At 49.6% G+C, this 18,539-nt stretch overlaps 1 protein-coding gene across 1 annotated transcript in view; it reads left to right on the top strand.

Annotated features, from left to right (window-relative positions):
• Positions 1-18,539, top strand: part of LOC310697764 (putative helicase senataxin) — a 302,418-nt gene that overhangs the window by 57,881 nt on the left and 225,998 nt on the right. The window contains exons 3-4 of the mRNA XM_083484422.1: positions 15,986-16,190; positions 18,278-18,387. Coding sequence (XP_083340548.1) covers positions 15,986-16,190; positions 18,278-18,387 — 315 coding nt within the window. The remainder of the gene's footprint in view (positions 1-15,985; positions 16,191-18,277; positions 18,388-18,539) is intronic.

Here is an 18,539-nt window from a genome sequence, read left to right as displayed (position 1 = left end):
TGCATAGGAACCTGGAACGTAAGAACCATGAACCTGGGTAAGTTGGATGTGGTCAAAAATGAGATGGCAAGAATAAATATGAGATGGCAAGAATAAAAATGAGATGGCAAGAATAAATATTGACATCCTGGGCATCAGTGAACTAAAATGGACGGGAATGGGCGAATTCAGTTCGGATGACCATCATATCTACTACTGTGGGCAAGAATCCCGTAAAAGAAATGGAGTGGCCCTCGTAGTCAACAAAAGAGTGGCGAAAGCTGTACTGGGATGCAATCTCAAAAACGATAGAATGATCTCGATACGAATCCAAGGCAGACCTTTTAACATCACAGTAATCCAAGTTTATGCACCAACTACTGGTGCTGAAGAAACTGAAATTGAGCAATTCTATGAAGACTTACAACACCTTATAGAAGTGACACCAAAGAAGGATGTTCTTCTCATTATAGGGGATTGGAATGCTAAAGTAGGGAATCAAGAGATAAAAGGAACAACTGGCAAGTTTGGCCTTGGAGATCAAAATGAAGCAGGGCAAAGGCTAATAGAGTTCTGTCAAGAGAACAAGCTGGTCATCACAAACACGCTTTTCCAACAACACAAGAGACGACTTGTCAGAGCTGCTTGAAGATCCTAGCTCACACAGGATCACGCTAGCCAGCGATCATTAAGTAAAAGTCTTTATTGAATTACAGTTTCCATTCTCACGCTGCTGCGCGCAACTCTACGTCTAGTAGCTAGATCGGCGAAGCTCCGTCTGAGTCTCCGCCCCGTGTGCACCAACTTAATATCCTAGCCTTGCTCCACCTTTTCCGCCTGACTGTCCTCCTCTGGGTCCCTCTACCCCCCGGGGTTTCTTCCTTCCGGGATTCTTCTGACGCTGACCCGGACCCTCCTGTCTCCTTGCGCCGGGCTTTAGGACCTGGCTCTCTTTCGGGGCTGCTTACTGCGCCGCCTTCCTCTGCATTTGAACTTGGCGCGCGCGCCCAACCTTCCACTTTCCTCTTAACCATTTCTTCGCTCCCCGATGGAGGTGTGGCCACTCCTGACTCATGCCCTCCCTCCTGTGGTGAGCTGCCAGCGCTTCCCCCCTGGCTCCCTTCCTCTTCCCTGCTTCCTGGCGGTGACGCTGGTCCCGATTTCCAGCTGCTCTCCCCTGAGTCCCCCCTGGCTCTATCTTCCTGGGGTGCCCCCCTAGACTCCCCCCTTGCCCTGGCCACTGGTGCTCCTTTCTGTGAATCCTCTGATTCACTGGAAAGACTAGGAGATCTCGGGTCGTCGTCATCACTCATCTTTTCTTCTGCCTCCTCCCCTTCGCTCTCTGTTTCCTCCCTTGCCCGTGCCTCTGCTCCTAAACCCCTGACATCCATCCCCCCCTCGAAGCCCCCCATTCCCCCCTCCCCTCCTTCCGGTGCTGGAGCTGGGGGCTGCTGTTGCAAAGGGACGAACGTCGGATATCGGTCGCTTCCCGTGGCGGGCCTCCATCTGAAGTCTCGCGGGTCTTCCTCCCTGCTCTCGTCGACAACGGTCACCTCCGCTTCCATCTCTGTGCCGCCGTGCTCGAAACCAGGGTCGTCCCCGAAAACGTCCATGTCCGTCTCTCCCTCACTTCCTCCTGGCGGTGTTGCTCGTCCTGGGCCTTCCAGCCACCGTCTGCGGAACTGCTCCTCTGGTCTATCGTCCCACCAATACGAGGGTTCTGATGCAGATCCCGAGGGTGACCCCTCCGGGGAACGGACGTCTTGTGTCGGGTCCTCGTCCGAGTCGAACCCCCGGAAAGTGCTGGCCGAAAGCGTGGGCGTGAAAAGCCAGTCGTCGAAAAAGTCTGCTGGCATAGGTCTATGGGGAAAGAGGGCATGAAACTCGTCTTTGAGGAGAGGTTCGTCCAAGGCGTAGCCCGGCACCCAGCTGTTCGCACTGGCCGGGGTGCCCTCCTTGGCGAGAAAGTATTCTACCCCCTCTTCCCCCCATCTGGAGTCCAAAATCTCCGTGACTTCGTTGATGCGCTCCTTCTGTGCCACTCCCGCGTGCCCTGTTCTGTCTCTGACCGGACTCGGCGCCGTTCCGGGTTCCTGGAACCTGTGCGGTGCCTTGTAGGGAGTGAGCACCGATCTGTGGAATACCGGATGCATTCTGGAACCCTCCGGAAGTGCCAGTCTGAAAGCTACCGGGTTGACCTGCTCTTCGACTTGGTAGGGCCCCAGTTGTTTATGCCCTAGTTTCTTCTTGGCCAACGACCTGGCCGGCACTGCGTGGGCTGCTAACCAAACCCAGTCTCCCACGTGGAGCTCTTCGCCAACCCTTCTGTGCTTGTCCGCTTGTACCTTGTATGCGTGTTTGGCCAGCTCCAGGTGGCGCCTCAGCTGATCGTGGACTTCCTGCAGCTCCGACGCGAACGCATCTGCTGTCTGCGGCTCCCCCTCCCCCCTTCTTTCCAGTCCCGGGAAGGTTCTGGGGTGCCTCCCGTTGTTGGCGAAGAACGGCGTGACCCCCGTGGACACGTGCTTCGTGTTGTTGTAGGCGAACTCGGCAAGCGGCAGGTAATCCACCCACGTCGCAGGCTGTTGATTTGCATAACATCTCAGGTACTGCTGCATGATGGCATTGACCCGCTCTGCTTGCCCGTTGGTCTGCGGGTGTCTCGCCGACGCCAGGTTGATCTTGACGTTCAGGAAGCCCATCAGCTTCTGCCAGAAATTCGAGATGAACTGCCGCCCCCGGTCGGACAGAATAGACCGTGGCAGACCGTGAACCTTGAACACGTGGTCTATGAACAGTTTGGCGGTTTGCTCCGCCGTGGCCACCTTAGCACACGGAATGAAATGCGCCATCTTGGAAAACAGGTCCACCACCACCAGCACTGCCGTCTTGCCCCTCGAGCTGGGCAGATCCGTGACAAAGTCCAGGGCCACCCTCTCCCAAGGTTCGACCGGAGTTTGCAGCGGTTCCAACAGTCCGGCCGGCGGTTTGTGCACTGGTTTGGCCCTCTGGCAGGTGTCACACCTCGCCACGTAGTCTGCGACCTCCCCTCTCATTCCAGGCCACCAGAAATCCCTGGCTACTAATTCCACCGTCTTCTCCTTGCCAAAGTGCCCGGCCGTGGGCGCGTCGTGCAGCTGCTGCAGCACCTTGGCGCGAAGGTCGTCTCCCGGCACGTAGATGGCCCCCTTACGGATGAGCAAACCATCTCGTAGCTGGAAACCGTCGGCCGCAGCCGTGCCCCTTTGCACCTCTGCCATCTTTGCTTGCGCGAAGGAGTCATCCTGCAACGCTCGTCGCACCGCCTCCAGGTCCACAGTGGCCGCGGCGCACGCCCATACTGTTGGTGCGAAGATGTGCATGGCGGCCGCTGGCGTTGCGTCCTCCAGGTACTGTGGCTTACGGGAGAGGGCGTCCGCCATGATGTTAGTGTCCCCCGGGACATACTCTATGCGGAAGTCGAAGTTCGCAAAAAACTCCGCCCAACGTATCTGCCTCTGGTTTAGGAACTGTGCCGTGCGCCAGTGCTCCAGATTCTTGTGGTCCGTGCAAACCTGCACCGTGTGCTTGGCGCCGATCAGGAAGTGCCTCCACGCTTTGAACGCTGCATGAATGGCCAGCAACTCCCTGTCCCAGATGGTGTAGTTCTGCTCGGACTTGCTGAGCTTCCTGGAGTAAAACGCTGCCGGTCGCCACACCCCCTGCTGGTCCTTCTGCAGCAGGACCGCCCCCACGGCTCTGTCCGAGGCGTCTGTCTCCACCCTCATCGGCCTGCTGGGGTTGACGTGAAGCAGCTGCTCTTCCGACGCGAAGAGACGCTTGAGTGCCTGAAAGGACTGCTCCGCCTCCTCTGTCCAAACGAACTTCTTTTTCTTGGAGCTAAGCGTGTCTGTGATGGCCGCTGTCTGCATCGCGAAGCCCTTGATAAACTTGCGATAGAAGTTCGCAAAGCCGACAAACCTCTGGACCTCCTTCCGGTTGCGTGGACTCTTCCAATCCAATACCGCGCGAACCTTGGCGCTGTCCATGGCGAGCCCCTTGTCAGACAACTTGTAGCCCAGAAAATCCACCTCCGTCACGTCAAATTGGCACTTCTCCAGCTTGGCGTAGAGCCTATGTTGCTTTAGTCTGGTCAGCACTTCCTTGACGTGTCTGTCATGTTCCTGCTGCGATTCCGAAAAGATCAGGATGTCATCTAAGAAACAGACGCACGTCTTGTAGAGAAGTCCCGCCAACACGTGATGCATGAAAGCTTGAAAAACGTGGGAGCCATTTTGCAATCCAAAGGGCATAACTCTGTATTCGTAGGTACCCAGTGGCGTGAACATGGCCGTCTTCCACTCATCTCCCTCCCGCATACGAATGAGGTTGTACGCCCCTCGCAGGTCTAACTTGGTGAACACTTTTCCCTTCCGCACCTTCGCCAGGAGGTCGTCGATTCGGGGCATGGGGAAGTCCGACGGCTTGGTCCCATTGTTTAAAATGCGATAGTCCACGACCAGTCTTTTTTGGGGCGTGTCTCGCTTCTTAACAAAGAATACTGGGCTGCCCCCCGCTGCCTTGGACTCTCGGATGAAACCGCGCTCCAAATTATGATCTATGAACTGTTTGAGTTCCTGCAGCTCGTCCTCTGACATGGAATACAGTTTCCCCTTAGGCAGCGCCACCCCCGGCAGCAGGTCAATCTTGCAGTCATATGGTCTGTGAGGGGGCAGCCTGTCCGCCTCCTTCTCGCAGAAAACTTCCAAAAATTCTGCGTACTTGTGGGGAATCGCTTGCAGCGTGCCTAGCAGCAGCTGTGACTCCTCTTCCTCTCCTTCCTGCCGGGGCACGATGCAGTGTTCAGCACAAAAGGAAGAGCCGAAGATCAGCTGCCTCTGGTACCAAGCCAGCGTTGGGCTGTGCTTGTCCAGCCAACTCATTCCCAATACAATGGGCGTATCCGATAGTTGAGTGACATTGAAGCTGATGATTTCTTTGTGATTTCCAAGTCGCATCGCCATGGGCGGCGTCTGCTTCACCACTTGCCCCCCTAGCAACTCCCTGCCATCCACCGTGACAACCTGCAGGGGCAGTGTGGCCGGCAGCAACTGTATAGCGTGTTTGTCGACAAAGTCCTGCCCTATAAAGTCCGCATTGCTGCCTGAGTCAATGGTGATTGGCACGTCAGTGGTGATTCCATTGGGCAGCTGGAGAGATGCGGTGAGCCTCACCACTGGTTTGGGCGGGAGGGGGTTCACGGGCTGTAAAACCTCTGGGGACTGCGTCACTAACACGTCTGGCTGGGCCCCAGGGCCTCTTCCTCCAGCCAGACTGCGTCGTTTCCCTGCTGTGGTCCCCCTTGCTGCGGTGCTGCAGTCACCATTGCTGAGGCTGCAGTGAGCTTGTGGAGCCTCTGGGGACACTCTTTTGCCATATGCCCTGGCTCCTCACAGACGTAACACTTCCTGTTCCCTCTAGGAGGCTTCGCTTTCACTGCTGCCGGTGCTAGGGCTCTGGTTGCTGACTGAGCCCTTGCACCTCCAACCTCCATAGGTTCGGCTCCTCCTCCTGGCGGAGGCGTGGATTGCGCCCGCGCTGCTTCTCTGGGAAGGAAGGAGGGGCCCCTGGCTGGTTCGCGCCCTTCACGCCCTTCGTCCCTGCTCCACGGACGTCCTTCCAGCCTCACCCCCACTGCCAGTGCCCTCTGAACGACCTCCTGGGTGGTTCGGGGTCTCTCCCGCCTCGCGATCTCATCTTTAATCGAGTTGTGCAGCCCCTCCCAAAAGAGGTCTCTTACAGGAGCCGAATCTCTGTCCCATTCCAGGGCACTGACCAAGGCGAAAAAGCGGGCATGATACTGCCTGACGCTGGCCCTCCCTTGTCTCAGCCCATGCACCTCCTTCCGTGCAAGATCCACGTCAATACTTGATAAAAAACACCCATCCATCGCTTTAATAAAGGCATCTGCATTCTGGAGCGCCGGATCCTTATCTCTCCATAAATTGCGTAGCCATGCTTTCGCATCCCCATGCAAATGGGACATGATGAACCCCACTCTCTCTTGTTCATCTCTAAAGTCTTTATGCAGCAGTTGCAGTGCGCACAGTACGTCGGCTCTAAAGTTGGGATACTGTTGCAGGTTCCCATCGAAGTGAGAGACCAGCCCGCCTGTCCGTCTCGCCAACCCAATTCCCTCCTGCCGGGGTGTCTGCTTTGTCAGCACGTCTAACCTGACCTGGAGATCCCTGCAGGCGGCAGCTGCCTCCTCCTCTCTCTTCCTGGATGCGAGAGCCTCGGTGTTCAGTTGTGCCACTGCGTTTCTGAGTTCCTCTATCTGCTGCTCAGCCGTCATGTCGTCTGCCGTTCGTGAGCTCGCTAGTAGGCACCTGTTTCTCTCCCCTCCTCGAGGCTGTAGATGCCCACAAGAGGGAGACGGAGCTTACTGTCAGAGCTGCTTGAAGATCCTAGCTCACACAGGATCACGCTAGCCAGCGATCATTAAGTAAAAGTCTTTATTGAATTACAGTTTCCATTCTCACGCTGCTGCGCGCAACTCTTCGTCTAGTAGCTAGATCGGCGAAGCTCCGTCTGAGTCTCCGCCCCGTGTGACCAACTTAATATCCTAGCCTTGCTCCACCTTTTCCGCCTGACTGTCCTCCTCTGGGTCCCTCTACCCCCCGGGGTTTCTTCCTTCCGGGATTCTTCTGACGCTGACCCGGACCCTCCTGTCTCCTTGCGCCGGGCTTTAGGACCTGGCTCTCTTTCGGGGCTGCTTACTGCGCCGCCTTCCTCTGCATTTGAACTTGGCGCGCGCGCCCAACCTTCCACTTTCCTCTTAACCGTTTCTTCGCTCCCCGATGGAGGTGTGGCCACTCCTGACTCATGCCCTCCCTCCTGTGGTGAGCTGCCAGCGCTTCCCCCCTGGCTCCCTTCCTCTTCCCTGCTTCCTGGCGGTGACGCTGGTCCCGATTTCCAGCTGCTCTCCCCTGAGTCCCCCCTGGCTCTATCTTCCTGGGGTGCCCCCCTAGACTCCCCCCTTGCCCTGGCCACTGGTGCTCCTTTCTGTGAATCCTCTGATTCACTGGAAAGACTAGGAGATCTCGGGTCGTCGTCATCACTCATCTTTTCTTCTGCCTCCTCCCCTTCGCTCTCTGTTTCCTCCCTTGCCCGTGCCTCTGCTCCTAAACCCCTGACACGACTCTACACGTGGACATCACCAGATGGGCAGCATCGAAATCAGATTGATTATATTCTCTGCAGCCAAAGATGGAGAAGCTCTATACAGTCAGGAAAAACAAGACCTGGAGCTGACTGTGGCTCAGATCATCAGCTTCTTATAGCAAAATTCAAGCTTAAACTGAAGAAAGTAGGAAAAACCACTGGGCCGGTAAGATGCAATCTAAATCAAATCCCTTATGAATACACAGTGGAAGTGAGGAACAGGTTTAAGGATTTAGATTTGGTGGACAGAGTGCCTGAAGAACTATGGATGGAGGCTCGTAACATTATACAGAAGGCAGCAACGAAAACCATCCCAATGAAAAGGAAATGCAAGAAAGCAAAGTGGCTGTCCAACAAGGCCTTACAAATAGCGGGGGAGAGAAGGCAAGCAAAATGCGAGGGAGATAGTGAAAGATACAGGAAATTGAATGCAGATTTCCAAAAAAATAGCAAGGAGAGACAAGAAGGCCTTCTTAAACGAGCAATGCAAAGAAATAGAGGAAAACGACAGAATGGGAAGAACCAGAGATCTGTTCAAGAAAATTGGAGATATGAAAGGAACATTTTGTACAAAGATTACCATAATAAAAGACAAAAGTGGAAAGGACCTAACAGAAGCAGAAGACATCAAGAAGAGGTGGCAAGAATACACAGAGGAATTATACCAGAAAGATATGGATGTCTTGTACACCCCAGGTAGTGTGGTTGCTGACCTTGAGCCAGACAGCCTATGGCAAGTTCTTAAAGAACTGGGAGTGCCTCATCTGTCTCCTGAGAAATCTCTATGTGGGACAAGAAGCTACAGTTAGAACTGGATATGGAACAACTGATTGGTTCAAAATTGGGAAAGGAGTACGACAATGCTGTACATGGTCTCCCTGCTTATTTAACTTATATCCAGAATTCATCATGCGAAAGGCTGGGCTGGATGAGATTGCCGGAAGACATATAGAATCATAGAATCATAGAATCATAGAGTTGGAAGAGACCACAAGGGCCATCGAGTCCAACCCCCTGCCAAGCAGGAAACACTATCAAAGCACTCCTGACATATGGTTGTCAAGCCTCTGCTTAAAGACCTCCAAAGAAGGAGACTCCACCACACTCCTTGGCAGCAAATTCCACTGTCGAACAGCTCTTACTGTCAGGAAGTTCTTCCTAATGTTTAGGTGGAATCTTCTTTCTTGTAGTTTGGATCCATTGCTCCGTGTCCGCTTCTCTGGAGCAGCAGAAAACAACCTTTCTCCCTCCTCTATGTGACATCCTTTTCTATATTTGAACATGGCTATCATATCACCCCTTAACCTCCTCTTCTCCAGGCTAAACATGCCCAGCTCCCTTAGCCGTTCCTCATAAGGCATCGTTTCCAGGCCTTTGACCATTTTGGTTGCCCTCCTCTGGACACGTTCCAGTTTGTCAGTGTCCTTCTTGAACTGTGGTGCGCAGAACTGGACACAGTACTCCAGGTGAGGTCTGACCAGAGCAGAATACAGTGGCACTATTACTTCCCTTGATCTAGATGCTGGCTTTTTTAGCTGCCGCGTCACACTGTTGGCTCATGTCAAGTTTGTGGTCAACCAAGACTCCTAGATCCTTTTCACATGTACTGCTCTCAAGCCAGGTGTCACCCATCTTGTATTTGTGCCTCTCATTTTTTTTGCCCAAGTGCAATACTTTACATTTCTCCCTGTTAAAATTCATCTTGTTTGTTTTTGCCCAGTTCTCTAATCTGTCAAGGTCGTTTTGAAGTGTGATCCTGTCCTCTGGGGTGTTAGCCACCCCTCCCAATTTGGTGTCATCTGCAAATTTGATCAGGATGCCCTTGAGTCCATCATCCAAGTCGTTGATAAAGATGTTGAATAAGACTGGGCCCAAGACAGAACCCTGTGGCACCCCACTAGTCACTCTTCTCCAGGATGAAGAGGAACCATTGATGAGCACCCTTTGGGTTCGGTCAGTCAGCCAGTTACAAATCCACTGAGTGGTAGCATAGTCAAGACCGCATTTTAACAGCTTCTTTACAAGAATATCATGGGGCACCTTGTAAAATGCCTTGCTGAAATTAAGGTAGGCTACACCCACTGCGTTCCCTTCATCTACCAGGCTTGTAATTCTGTCAAAAAACGAGATCAGGTTAATCTGACATGACTTATTTTTCAGAAATCCATGCTGACTATTGGTGATCACAGCAATTGAAGTCCCCCATTACTACTATCTCCCTTCCTTTTGCATGCTTGGCCATCTGTTCCAGGAAGGCATCATCTATGTCCTCCATTTGGCCTGGGGATCTATAGTAAACTCCCACAATGAGGTCTCTGTTATTCTTCTCTCCCTTAATTTTGACCCAAATGCTCTCACTTTGGCTTTGAGGTTCTAAATCTTGGATCTCTTCACAGGTATACACATCCCTGACATATAACGCCACTCCTCCTCCTTTCTTGTCTGGTCTGTTTCTCTGAAATAGATTGTATCCCCCGATTATTACATTCCAATCGTGGGACTTATCCCACCAGGTTTCAGTGATGCCTATTATGTCATATTTAGTTTGCTGTACCAAGAGCTCAAGCTCATCTTGTTTATTTCCCATGCTTTGCGCATTAGTGTACAGACATTGAAGTCCATTAATCATTCCCCCGTGTCTCTTATTTAAGGATTTTTTCCTCCCACCACTAGGTCTGCGTGCTGTTTGCTCCATTTGGTCTATGACATTTGGATGATCATCTTCATCAGTTGATAGACTCCTACCTTCAGGAGCACTGTCTCCCTCCCCCACATTAGTCATTTTAAAGCCCTCCTGATGAGGTTTCTGAGATTTTTGGCAAAAACGTTCTTCCCAACCGTTGTGAGGTGCAGCCCATCGCTTGCCAGAAGTCCATCTTCAAGAAACTGCAGTCCGTGATCTAAGAATCCAAACCGTTCCTGTTTACACCATTTGCGAAGCCAGCTGTTCACTTCCACTATTTTTCCCTCTCTCCCTGGGCCACGTCGTTCAACTGGGAGGACAGATGAGATGACAATTTGTGCATTTAATTGCTTCAATTTCCTGCCCAGAGCCTCGTAGTCTCTTTTGATCTTCTGGAGGCTATTGCTTGCAGTGTCATTGGTTCCCACATGAACCAAGAGGAAGGGGTATTTGTCAGTGGGTTTTATGATTCCTTGCAGTCGTTCAGTTACATCTTGGATCTTAGTCCCGGGGAGACAGCACACCTCCCGAGACCTCTTGTCAGGCCCACAGATCACTGCTTCTGTTCCCCTCAGTAGGGAATCCCCTATCACCACTACACGCCTCCTCTTAGGTTTGGTCGGGGTTCTTCCGTGAGCTGTCCGTTCCAAGGTCGCCTGCACATTCCCTGAGGACTGACTTTGCTGCTTGTCTTCATATGCCTGATCGACTGTAATGAGGGAGAGATCCTCAAATGGAGTCTGTTCTTCGTCTTCCATGCTAGGGGAGAGGACTTCAAAGCGATTGTGTATTTCTAAACAATCAGAGCGAACCCTGGGCCTCCTACTTCTTTGAGTCACGTTTCTCCATATATCTGGCACCTGTGTTGGTGAACTAGCCTCCTTCTCAGGGGTGTCCCCTGTCTCCTCCTTGGTGGAGACGGTGTTCTCTGTTGCTTCCAAGAAGAGCTCCAGCTCTCTAATTCTTTGGAGCGTAGCTACACGTTCCTCCAGTTGCTGGAATTTGTCTTCTAAGAGGGCAATCAATATACAATTGCTGCAGGTAAAGCTGCCTGCAACCTTTGGCAAGATGGCAAACATTGCGCAGGAACCGCAGGCGACTGCAGCTGTTCCCTCCCCCTCCATCTTGAGAACGTGTCATTGGGGGTGGCTACAGCGGTCCTCCATCATAAAAAGCGTGAAGACAGGACAAATAACTCCCCCCACAAAAAACCCTAGGTTTCCTCCAACAAACGTTTGAGACTAGCTCCCCTAAATTTAAAAGATGGATCAAACTACCCTGCAAGCTCTGATAAGCTCCTCCAACAGCTAATCACCTGCCTCAACAGAAATCCTGTCCCCTCTGACCTTTGCACAGGGAGAACAGCTAATCAGCCACAAAGAAACACACACACACACACACACACACACACACACATACACACACACATGAAAACCCTTTTTGCTCCTTCTTCAACTGCTGCCCTGCAAGCTCAACTGCTGCCCTCAACAACCTCAGATATCAGGTTACATACGCTTCAGGTTATTGACTCCGCTAACCCAGAAATAGTGCTTCAGGTTAAGAACTTTGCTTCAGGATGAGAACAGAAATTGTGCTACGGCAGTGCGGCGGCAGCAGGAGGCTCCATTAGCTAAAGTGGTCTTCAAGTTAAGACCAGTTTCAGGTTAAGAACGGACCTCTGGAACGAATTAAGTACTTAACCCGAGGTACCACTATACAAGGCTGAGATGCTTCCTTTCTCCCAACAGCTTCACGGGCCCAGAGTGTTCCTGATAAGCATCACCAGTCTCCTCCTCAAAATACCCAAACAGAGAGACAGTCTTTAGACAGTCAGGGATTTAAGGTTAGAGTAGGAAAAGGTTTTTGGTTGCTGCACTTCTGCATTGTTACTTGATTTAACTTTTGGCTCAGTATTTAGTTCTAGTTTTTCTGGTATACTGCTGCATTATTTCCTCTTTCTAGTCCCAGCTTTTGCCTTCTCTTTGAGAGAAAATAGAATTAATGATTTCAAACACCCATCCCTTCATTATTTTGTTGCTCAGTCTAACTTTTGAGCTGCCATCCTGTGTTGGGGATTGGCTTAGGAACAGTTGTATTTCATTTTTTTTCAGTCTCTCTTTTCTCATTACAGAAGTCAGGTTAATTTTGTTTTTTGATTTCATTTTGTTTCCTTTGTTCTCTGGTGATGCTCAGACAAAACTATTTTCACTTTTAAAGCTATTTTTTACTCTAATGTATTAACGGGATTAATTTTCCCTGGGCTTCCTTTGCTGGATTGATTTAAACTTCTGCTTTGAATAGTTAGCTGTTTTTCTTTTTCTCCCTTTGGAAACCTAATATACTTTTAGGGGGGTGGTGGAGGAGGAAGGCCAGGAGCAGAATTGTCTCAGCAATAACTAATTTTGCCTGCTCTAATCAATGCATGTCACCATATGCTTTAATACAGTTTTATTTCACATTTAATTCACAGGCTAATTATTGTACTCTTCTTTTCTGTGAAGATGCTGTTCCTTAATTTTTCTTACCCCTAAATTTCATTGGGCTGTAGCCAATGTTAGTCCCACTCAGAGTAAACCCATTGAACTTTATGAACATGACTGGTGTACATTAATTTAAATGTGTCTACTCTGAGTAGAGTGAAGTCAAGTGGGCCTTAGAAAGCACTGCAAATAACAAGGCCAGTGGAAGTGATGGTATTCCAGTTTTAATTGCAGTTTCCGGGTCACCTTCAAAGGTAGCCCCACGTAGAGCGCGTTGCAGTAGTCCAAGCGGGAGATAACTAGAGCATGCACCACTCTGGCCAGACAGTCAGCGGGCAGGTAGGGTCTTAGCCTGCATACCAGGTGGAGCTGGTAGACAGCTGCCCTGGACACAGAGTTAACCTGCGCCTCCATGGACAGCTGTGAGTCCAAAATGACTCCCAGGCTGCGCACCTGGTGCTTCAGGGGCACAGTTACCCCATTCAGGACCAGGGAATCCTCCACACCTGCCCGCCTCCTGTCCCCCCAAAACAGTACTTCTGTCTTGTCAGGATTCAACCTCAATCTGTTAGCTGCCATCCATCCTCCAACCGCCTCCAGGCACTCACACAGGACCTTCACCGCCTTCACTGGTTCTGATTTGAAAGAAAGGTAGAGCTGGGTATCATCTGCATACTGATGAACACCCAGCCCAAACCCCCTGATGATCTCTCCCAGCGGCTGCATGTAGATGTTGAAAAGCATGGGGGAGAGGACAGAACCCTGAGGCACCCCACAAGTGAGAGCCGAGGGATCTGAACACTCATCCCCCACCACCACTTTCTGGACACGGCCCAGGAGGAAGGAGCGGAACCACTGTATGACAGTGCCCCCAGCTCCCAGCCCCTCAAGACGGCCCAGAAGGATGTTATGGTCTATGGTGTCAAAGGCCGCTGAGGGATCCAGCAGAACTAGGAAACAGCTCTCACCTTTGTCCCTAGCCCGCCGGAGATCATCAACCAGTGCGACCAAGGCAGTTTCAGTCCCATGGTGAGGCCTGAATCCCGATTGGAAGGGATCCAAATGGTCCGTTTCCTCCAGTCGTGCTCCAAACAATGCTCCAACTACCGCACAATTGCACTCATTTCACACGCTAGCAAGGTTATGCTTAAAAATCTACAAGGAAGGCTCAAGCAGTATGTGGACCAAGAACTGCAAGCTGGATTTCGAAGGGGCAGAGGAACCAGAGACCAAATTGCAAACATGCGCTGGATTATGGAGAAAGCTAGAGAGTTCCAGAAAGACATCTACTTCTGCTTCATTGACTATGCAAAAGCCTTTGACTGTGTCGACCACAGCAAACTATGGCAAGTTCTTAAAGAAATGGGAGTGCCTGATCACCTCATCTGTCTCCTGAGAAATCTCTATGTGGGACAAGAAGCTACAGTTAGAACTGGATATGGAACAACTGATTGGTTCAAAATTGGGAAAGGAGTACGACAAGGCTGTATATTGTCTCCCTGCTTATTTAACTTATATGCAGAATTCATGCGAAAGGCTCGGCTGGATGAGATTGCCGGAAGAAATATCAACAACCTCAGATATGCAGATGATACAACCTTGATGGCAGAAAGTGAGGAGGAATTAAAGAACCTTTTATTGTGGGTAAAAGAGGAGAGCGCAAAATATGGTCTGAAGCTCAACATCAAAAAAACGAAGATCATGGCCACTGGTCCCATCACCTCCTGGCAAATAGAAGGGGAAGAAATGGAGGCAGTGAGAGATTTTACTTTCTTGGGCTCCATCACTGCAGATGGTGACAGCAGCCACAAAATTAAAAGACGCCTGGATACAACCTACCGTAATTTTCGCTCCAAAACACACACTTTTTTGCTCCTAGAAAGTAAGGGAAAATGCCTGTGCGTGTTATGGAGCGAATGCACGGATCGGAGCCATGGCTGCCGTCAGTCAAGCAAAGCGGGAGCCGCTTACACACTCTACGAGGCTCTCACTTTGCTTGCTTTAAAGCGACCTGGAGCAGGGGAGGAGGGAGGGAAGGAGAGCCATGGCAGCAAAGCCGGCAGCAGCCGCTTACACGGGAGGAGGGACAGACGCTAAGCAAAAGTCTGCGTGCTCTCTAAACAGAGCAATGAGGCTGCAGAGGGACTGCAGGAAAGATAAAATTTAAGCAACCAGCAGCAAAATAAAACCAACCTCGAGCTCTGAGCCAGCGCAGTGAAAACCAGGAAGTAAAAAAAAAAGGCTGTGGAGGGCTTGAGGGAGAGGGGAAAACTTCGTCTCAGCTGATCGGCTGGGACAGAGCAGCTTGTTTTCAGGCAGGATAGATTTGAGCATTGTCTGGGTCCTAGTGCCCCTACCGCTTTTTTGTGCTCCATTCTATTGCTGCTGGTGGCTGCTTATCGTTCAGGCTGCAAGGAGGAGCGCTTTTACACAGCTAATGGCGAATCCCCTGCAATCCAAGTCCTCCTCACTTGCTCAAATCTATTCTGCCTCAAAACAAGGAGCGGAAGGAAAAGGCTGCAAACTGTTAAATGGAAAAACCCCCAGGCACAGGGCAAATACCTTAAGTATACCTTTAAAGCAACAGTGCTCTTTCCCTCCCTCCTCCCCGCTCAGCTCGCCGAAAAGCTCCTTCTCCACGCGTGCTCCTTGTCCCTTGAGTGCTTTTCCTTCCCTCCCCACTTAAAATGTGGTTACAAAGCACGGATCCCCATGGATCCTCAGGATTTTTGCACTGGGTCACCCCAAATTCACCATCAGATCACATAGCATTTCCATGGCTACAGCCTGCACCAAAAACACAAACACGCACCCACTGTTTCATGGGGCCGCAATGGCGCAAAAACGTGGTTACAAAGCATGGATCCACATGGATCCTCAGGATTTTTGCATTGGGCTACCCCAAACTCACCGTCAGATCACATGTCTGTGGCCACAGCATGAACCATAAAAATCATACATCCACTGTTTCGCTTAGAATATTTTTTCCTTGTTTTCCTCCTCTAAAAACTATGTGCGTGTTATGGTCAGATGCGTGTTATAGAGCGAAAAATACGGTAATTATGCATAATGTACTTTTGCTTTCTTTTATCCTATATAATTCCTTGTGATTCCAGTTACAGATAGGTAGCCGTGTTGGTCTGCCAGTCAAAATAAAAAAATTCCTTCCAGTAGCACCTTAAAGACCAACTTTAAGACCTTTAAGGTGCTACTGGAAGGAATTTTTTTATAATTCCTTGTGAGTTATACTTCTATAGCCAAGAAGCTTGAATGCAGTCATTTGTTATCTGTTGTGGTATCTTTTTATATATATATATAAAATAAATGATTCTGATTTATTCCTTCTTAAAACTGACGTGTTCTCTCTGGTTGTTGCCACTTGACCATTTAAGGCTTTTAAACAGAGATCTTCCTCAGTCTGTATCTCTATTGGAATAGCTTTTAGATCTTTTAATTATTTTATCACTTGTGTGTTTGGTGCCCTGGGTTCCTTTTGGGAGGAAGAGGGGGATATAAATTTAATAAATAATAATCTACAGATTCTGTTGTTTTCAGCTGGTGTCTTCTTAGGACAGCAGAGTCAGTTGCTCTCTCTGTTCTAGAATTTTATAAGGTTTCCCCCCCCCCCCACCAATTGCAGATCCTGTGCAAGCTTGAAATCACTCGCCTTATTACCCACTTGGAGAAATCAATGCAGGAGGAAGATGACAGTGACCTCTTCATTGTAGACAAAGATGGGGAAACGCAACTGTGCCATTATACGGATTCCAACTTTGAGGAGAACCTCAGAGTGCCATTGTTGGAAATGCTGAAGTACCCCTACCTGTTACTTCATGAACGTCTCAGTGAGTATCTGGTGGCACCTGAACATGATCCAGTTCTCCCCCTGCATTAGTAGTTCAATAAAAGCAGCTATGGAAAGTCTTCTCAGAATACAGCTGGAGGTGATATGTTGACTGGGATTTGTTTTTTTGTTTTACTACCCCCCCCCAAAAAAAAACCTATTACAAAAGGAGTATTATTTTTATTTATAGAATATATATTCTGCTGCTCATCTAGGGTTGTCACCTTTGGTTGGGCAAAATATGGGGCTGGGGGGGGGGGGCTAAAATTACTTTACCTGATGCAGAATGAAATGACTTCAAAGCAATCAATCAATGTTATTACGGCAAACAGCCAGCATACTAAACCAGAATTTCTGCATAATTCTCTACATAAGCAATAAAAATGATAAATATGGGGTTTAACAATCAATATACTAATTGAATGTACTTAACAAGTGTGTTTAGAGGAATAAAATACCATAAAAGTTTAAAAGAATAGGAGTTTTAACTAAGAACTGTAGCGGTTTATAACATTTTATGCAGCTGTGTAATCTTTTGCTTTCTTTGACTTATGGCTATTGCATAAAATCTAGCTACATTTCCAATGCTGGTCATACTCATAGGGAAGACCCAATGAAATTTATAGATCTAAGTTAGCAATGCACATTAATTTCAATGACTCATATCCTCCACACATGCTGATATACTGGGCCAAGGGTGTTTAGGGCTTTAAAGGTCAGCAACAACTCTTTGAATTGTGCTCGGAAACGTACTGGGAGCCAATGCAGATCTCTCAGGACCGGTGTTATGTGGTCCCGGCGGCCACTCCCAGTCACCAGTCTAGCTGCCGCATTCTGGATTAATTGCAGTTTCCGGGTCACCTTCAAAGGTAGCCCCACGTAGAGCGCATTGCAGTAGTCCAAGCGGGAGAGAAGCAGAGCATGCACCACTCTGGCGAGACAGTCCGCGGGCAGGTAGGGTCTTAGCCTGCATACCAGGTGGAGCTGGTAGACAGCTGCCCTGGACACAGAATTAACCTGCGCGTCCATGGACAGCTGTGAGTCCAAAATGACTCCCAGGCTGCGCCCCTGATCCTTCAGGGGCACAGTTACCCCATTCAGGACCAGGGAGTCCCCCACACCCGCCCGCCCCCCCAAACCGTACTTCTGTCTTGTCAGGATTCAACCTCAATCTGTTAGCCGCCATCCATCCTCCAACCGCCTCCAGGCACTCACACAGGACCTTCACCGCCTTCACTGGTTCTGATTTAAAAGAGAGGTAGAGCTCGGTATCAGTAGAGCTGGGTACTATTTCTGGGTTAGCGGAGTCTGTAACCTGAAGCGTCTGTAACCTGAAGCTTCTGTAACCCCAGGTACCACTGTATTGGGCAAACCAAGTCCTGCCTATTTGAACAGACAGGAATAGCTTCCCTAAGCAGGTCACCATTTGGAGTTTCACCATTTGTCTAGAGGAAAGTAACTCAGTTATAGCGATTCTGCCAGTCTCTGCTTCCTCTTCCTCCATTTGTAATCTAAGGGGTAGCAAGGTTGGTCTGCAATACAGGGGTATAAGAAGTGCTGGAAAAAATGATGACTTTTTAAAAATCCCACAACCAGTTCTAACAATTGTAGGCGACATGTGCCATCATAAAATATGCATTTAGTTCTGTGTGTGAGAAGGGCGGGGGGAAGCATCTTTCAAAAACAATTAATTGGCAGGATTAATAGAGGACACCTGGATTAACAGAAGACATCAGTGATCACTTGTATTCACACAGACCAGAGCTGCTGCTTTTGGGACAAAACACTAATAATAAAAAGGTAGTGCATCAAAACAAAGAAAGCCCCCTTCCCCAAATGCCTGACCATGTGATTCATTTTGCAAACAAAACAAAGCGAAGCTAAACACACTCCTTTCTGAACTTCATGAAAAGGCGAGTCAGGTATCTCCCTTAAGACGCTTTATAGGATAAAACCATCTGCTTAGTGACTGTTCCTGTTCTATGATTCTTTGAGGATGACTTTCATCTTATGCAGGGATCATTTGCCTTCATATTATGGTGGTTCCAACAGCCCTAACATTTGGCGTTCTCTTTTTTAAATTGTTAGGTGAGCTGTGTGTGGAGGCTCTTTGTAAAATGGAGGAAATCAACTGCTCCTACCAGGTGGCTGGGAAACACCCTGGGATCTATCTGCTCATGGTACATCCTAATGAAGTGGTGAGCTGCTTTAATTTCCTTTTTCCGGTTATTCTTTTCATCCTTTTCAGTTTTGCTACGTAGGATTAAGCTGTCCTAAACAGATGACAGATGAAATAGATCCTCCTTGACACAGTGCACAGTTAAACTATGGAACTTGCTCCCACACAGCG

The sequence above is a fragment of the Podarcis liolepis genome, assembly GCF_965112155.1.
Source record: "Podarcis liolepis genome assembly, chromosome: W".
In the NCBI taxonomy this organism is placed as follows: Eukaryota; Metazoa; Chordata; class Lepidosauria; order Squamata; family Lacertidae; genus Podarcis; species Podarcis liolepis.
This window is presented reverse-complemented; position numbering and strand designations above follow the sequence as displayed.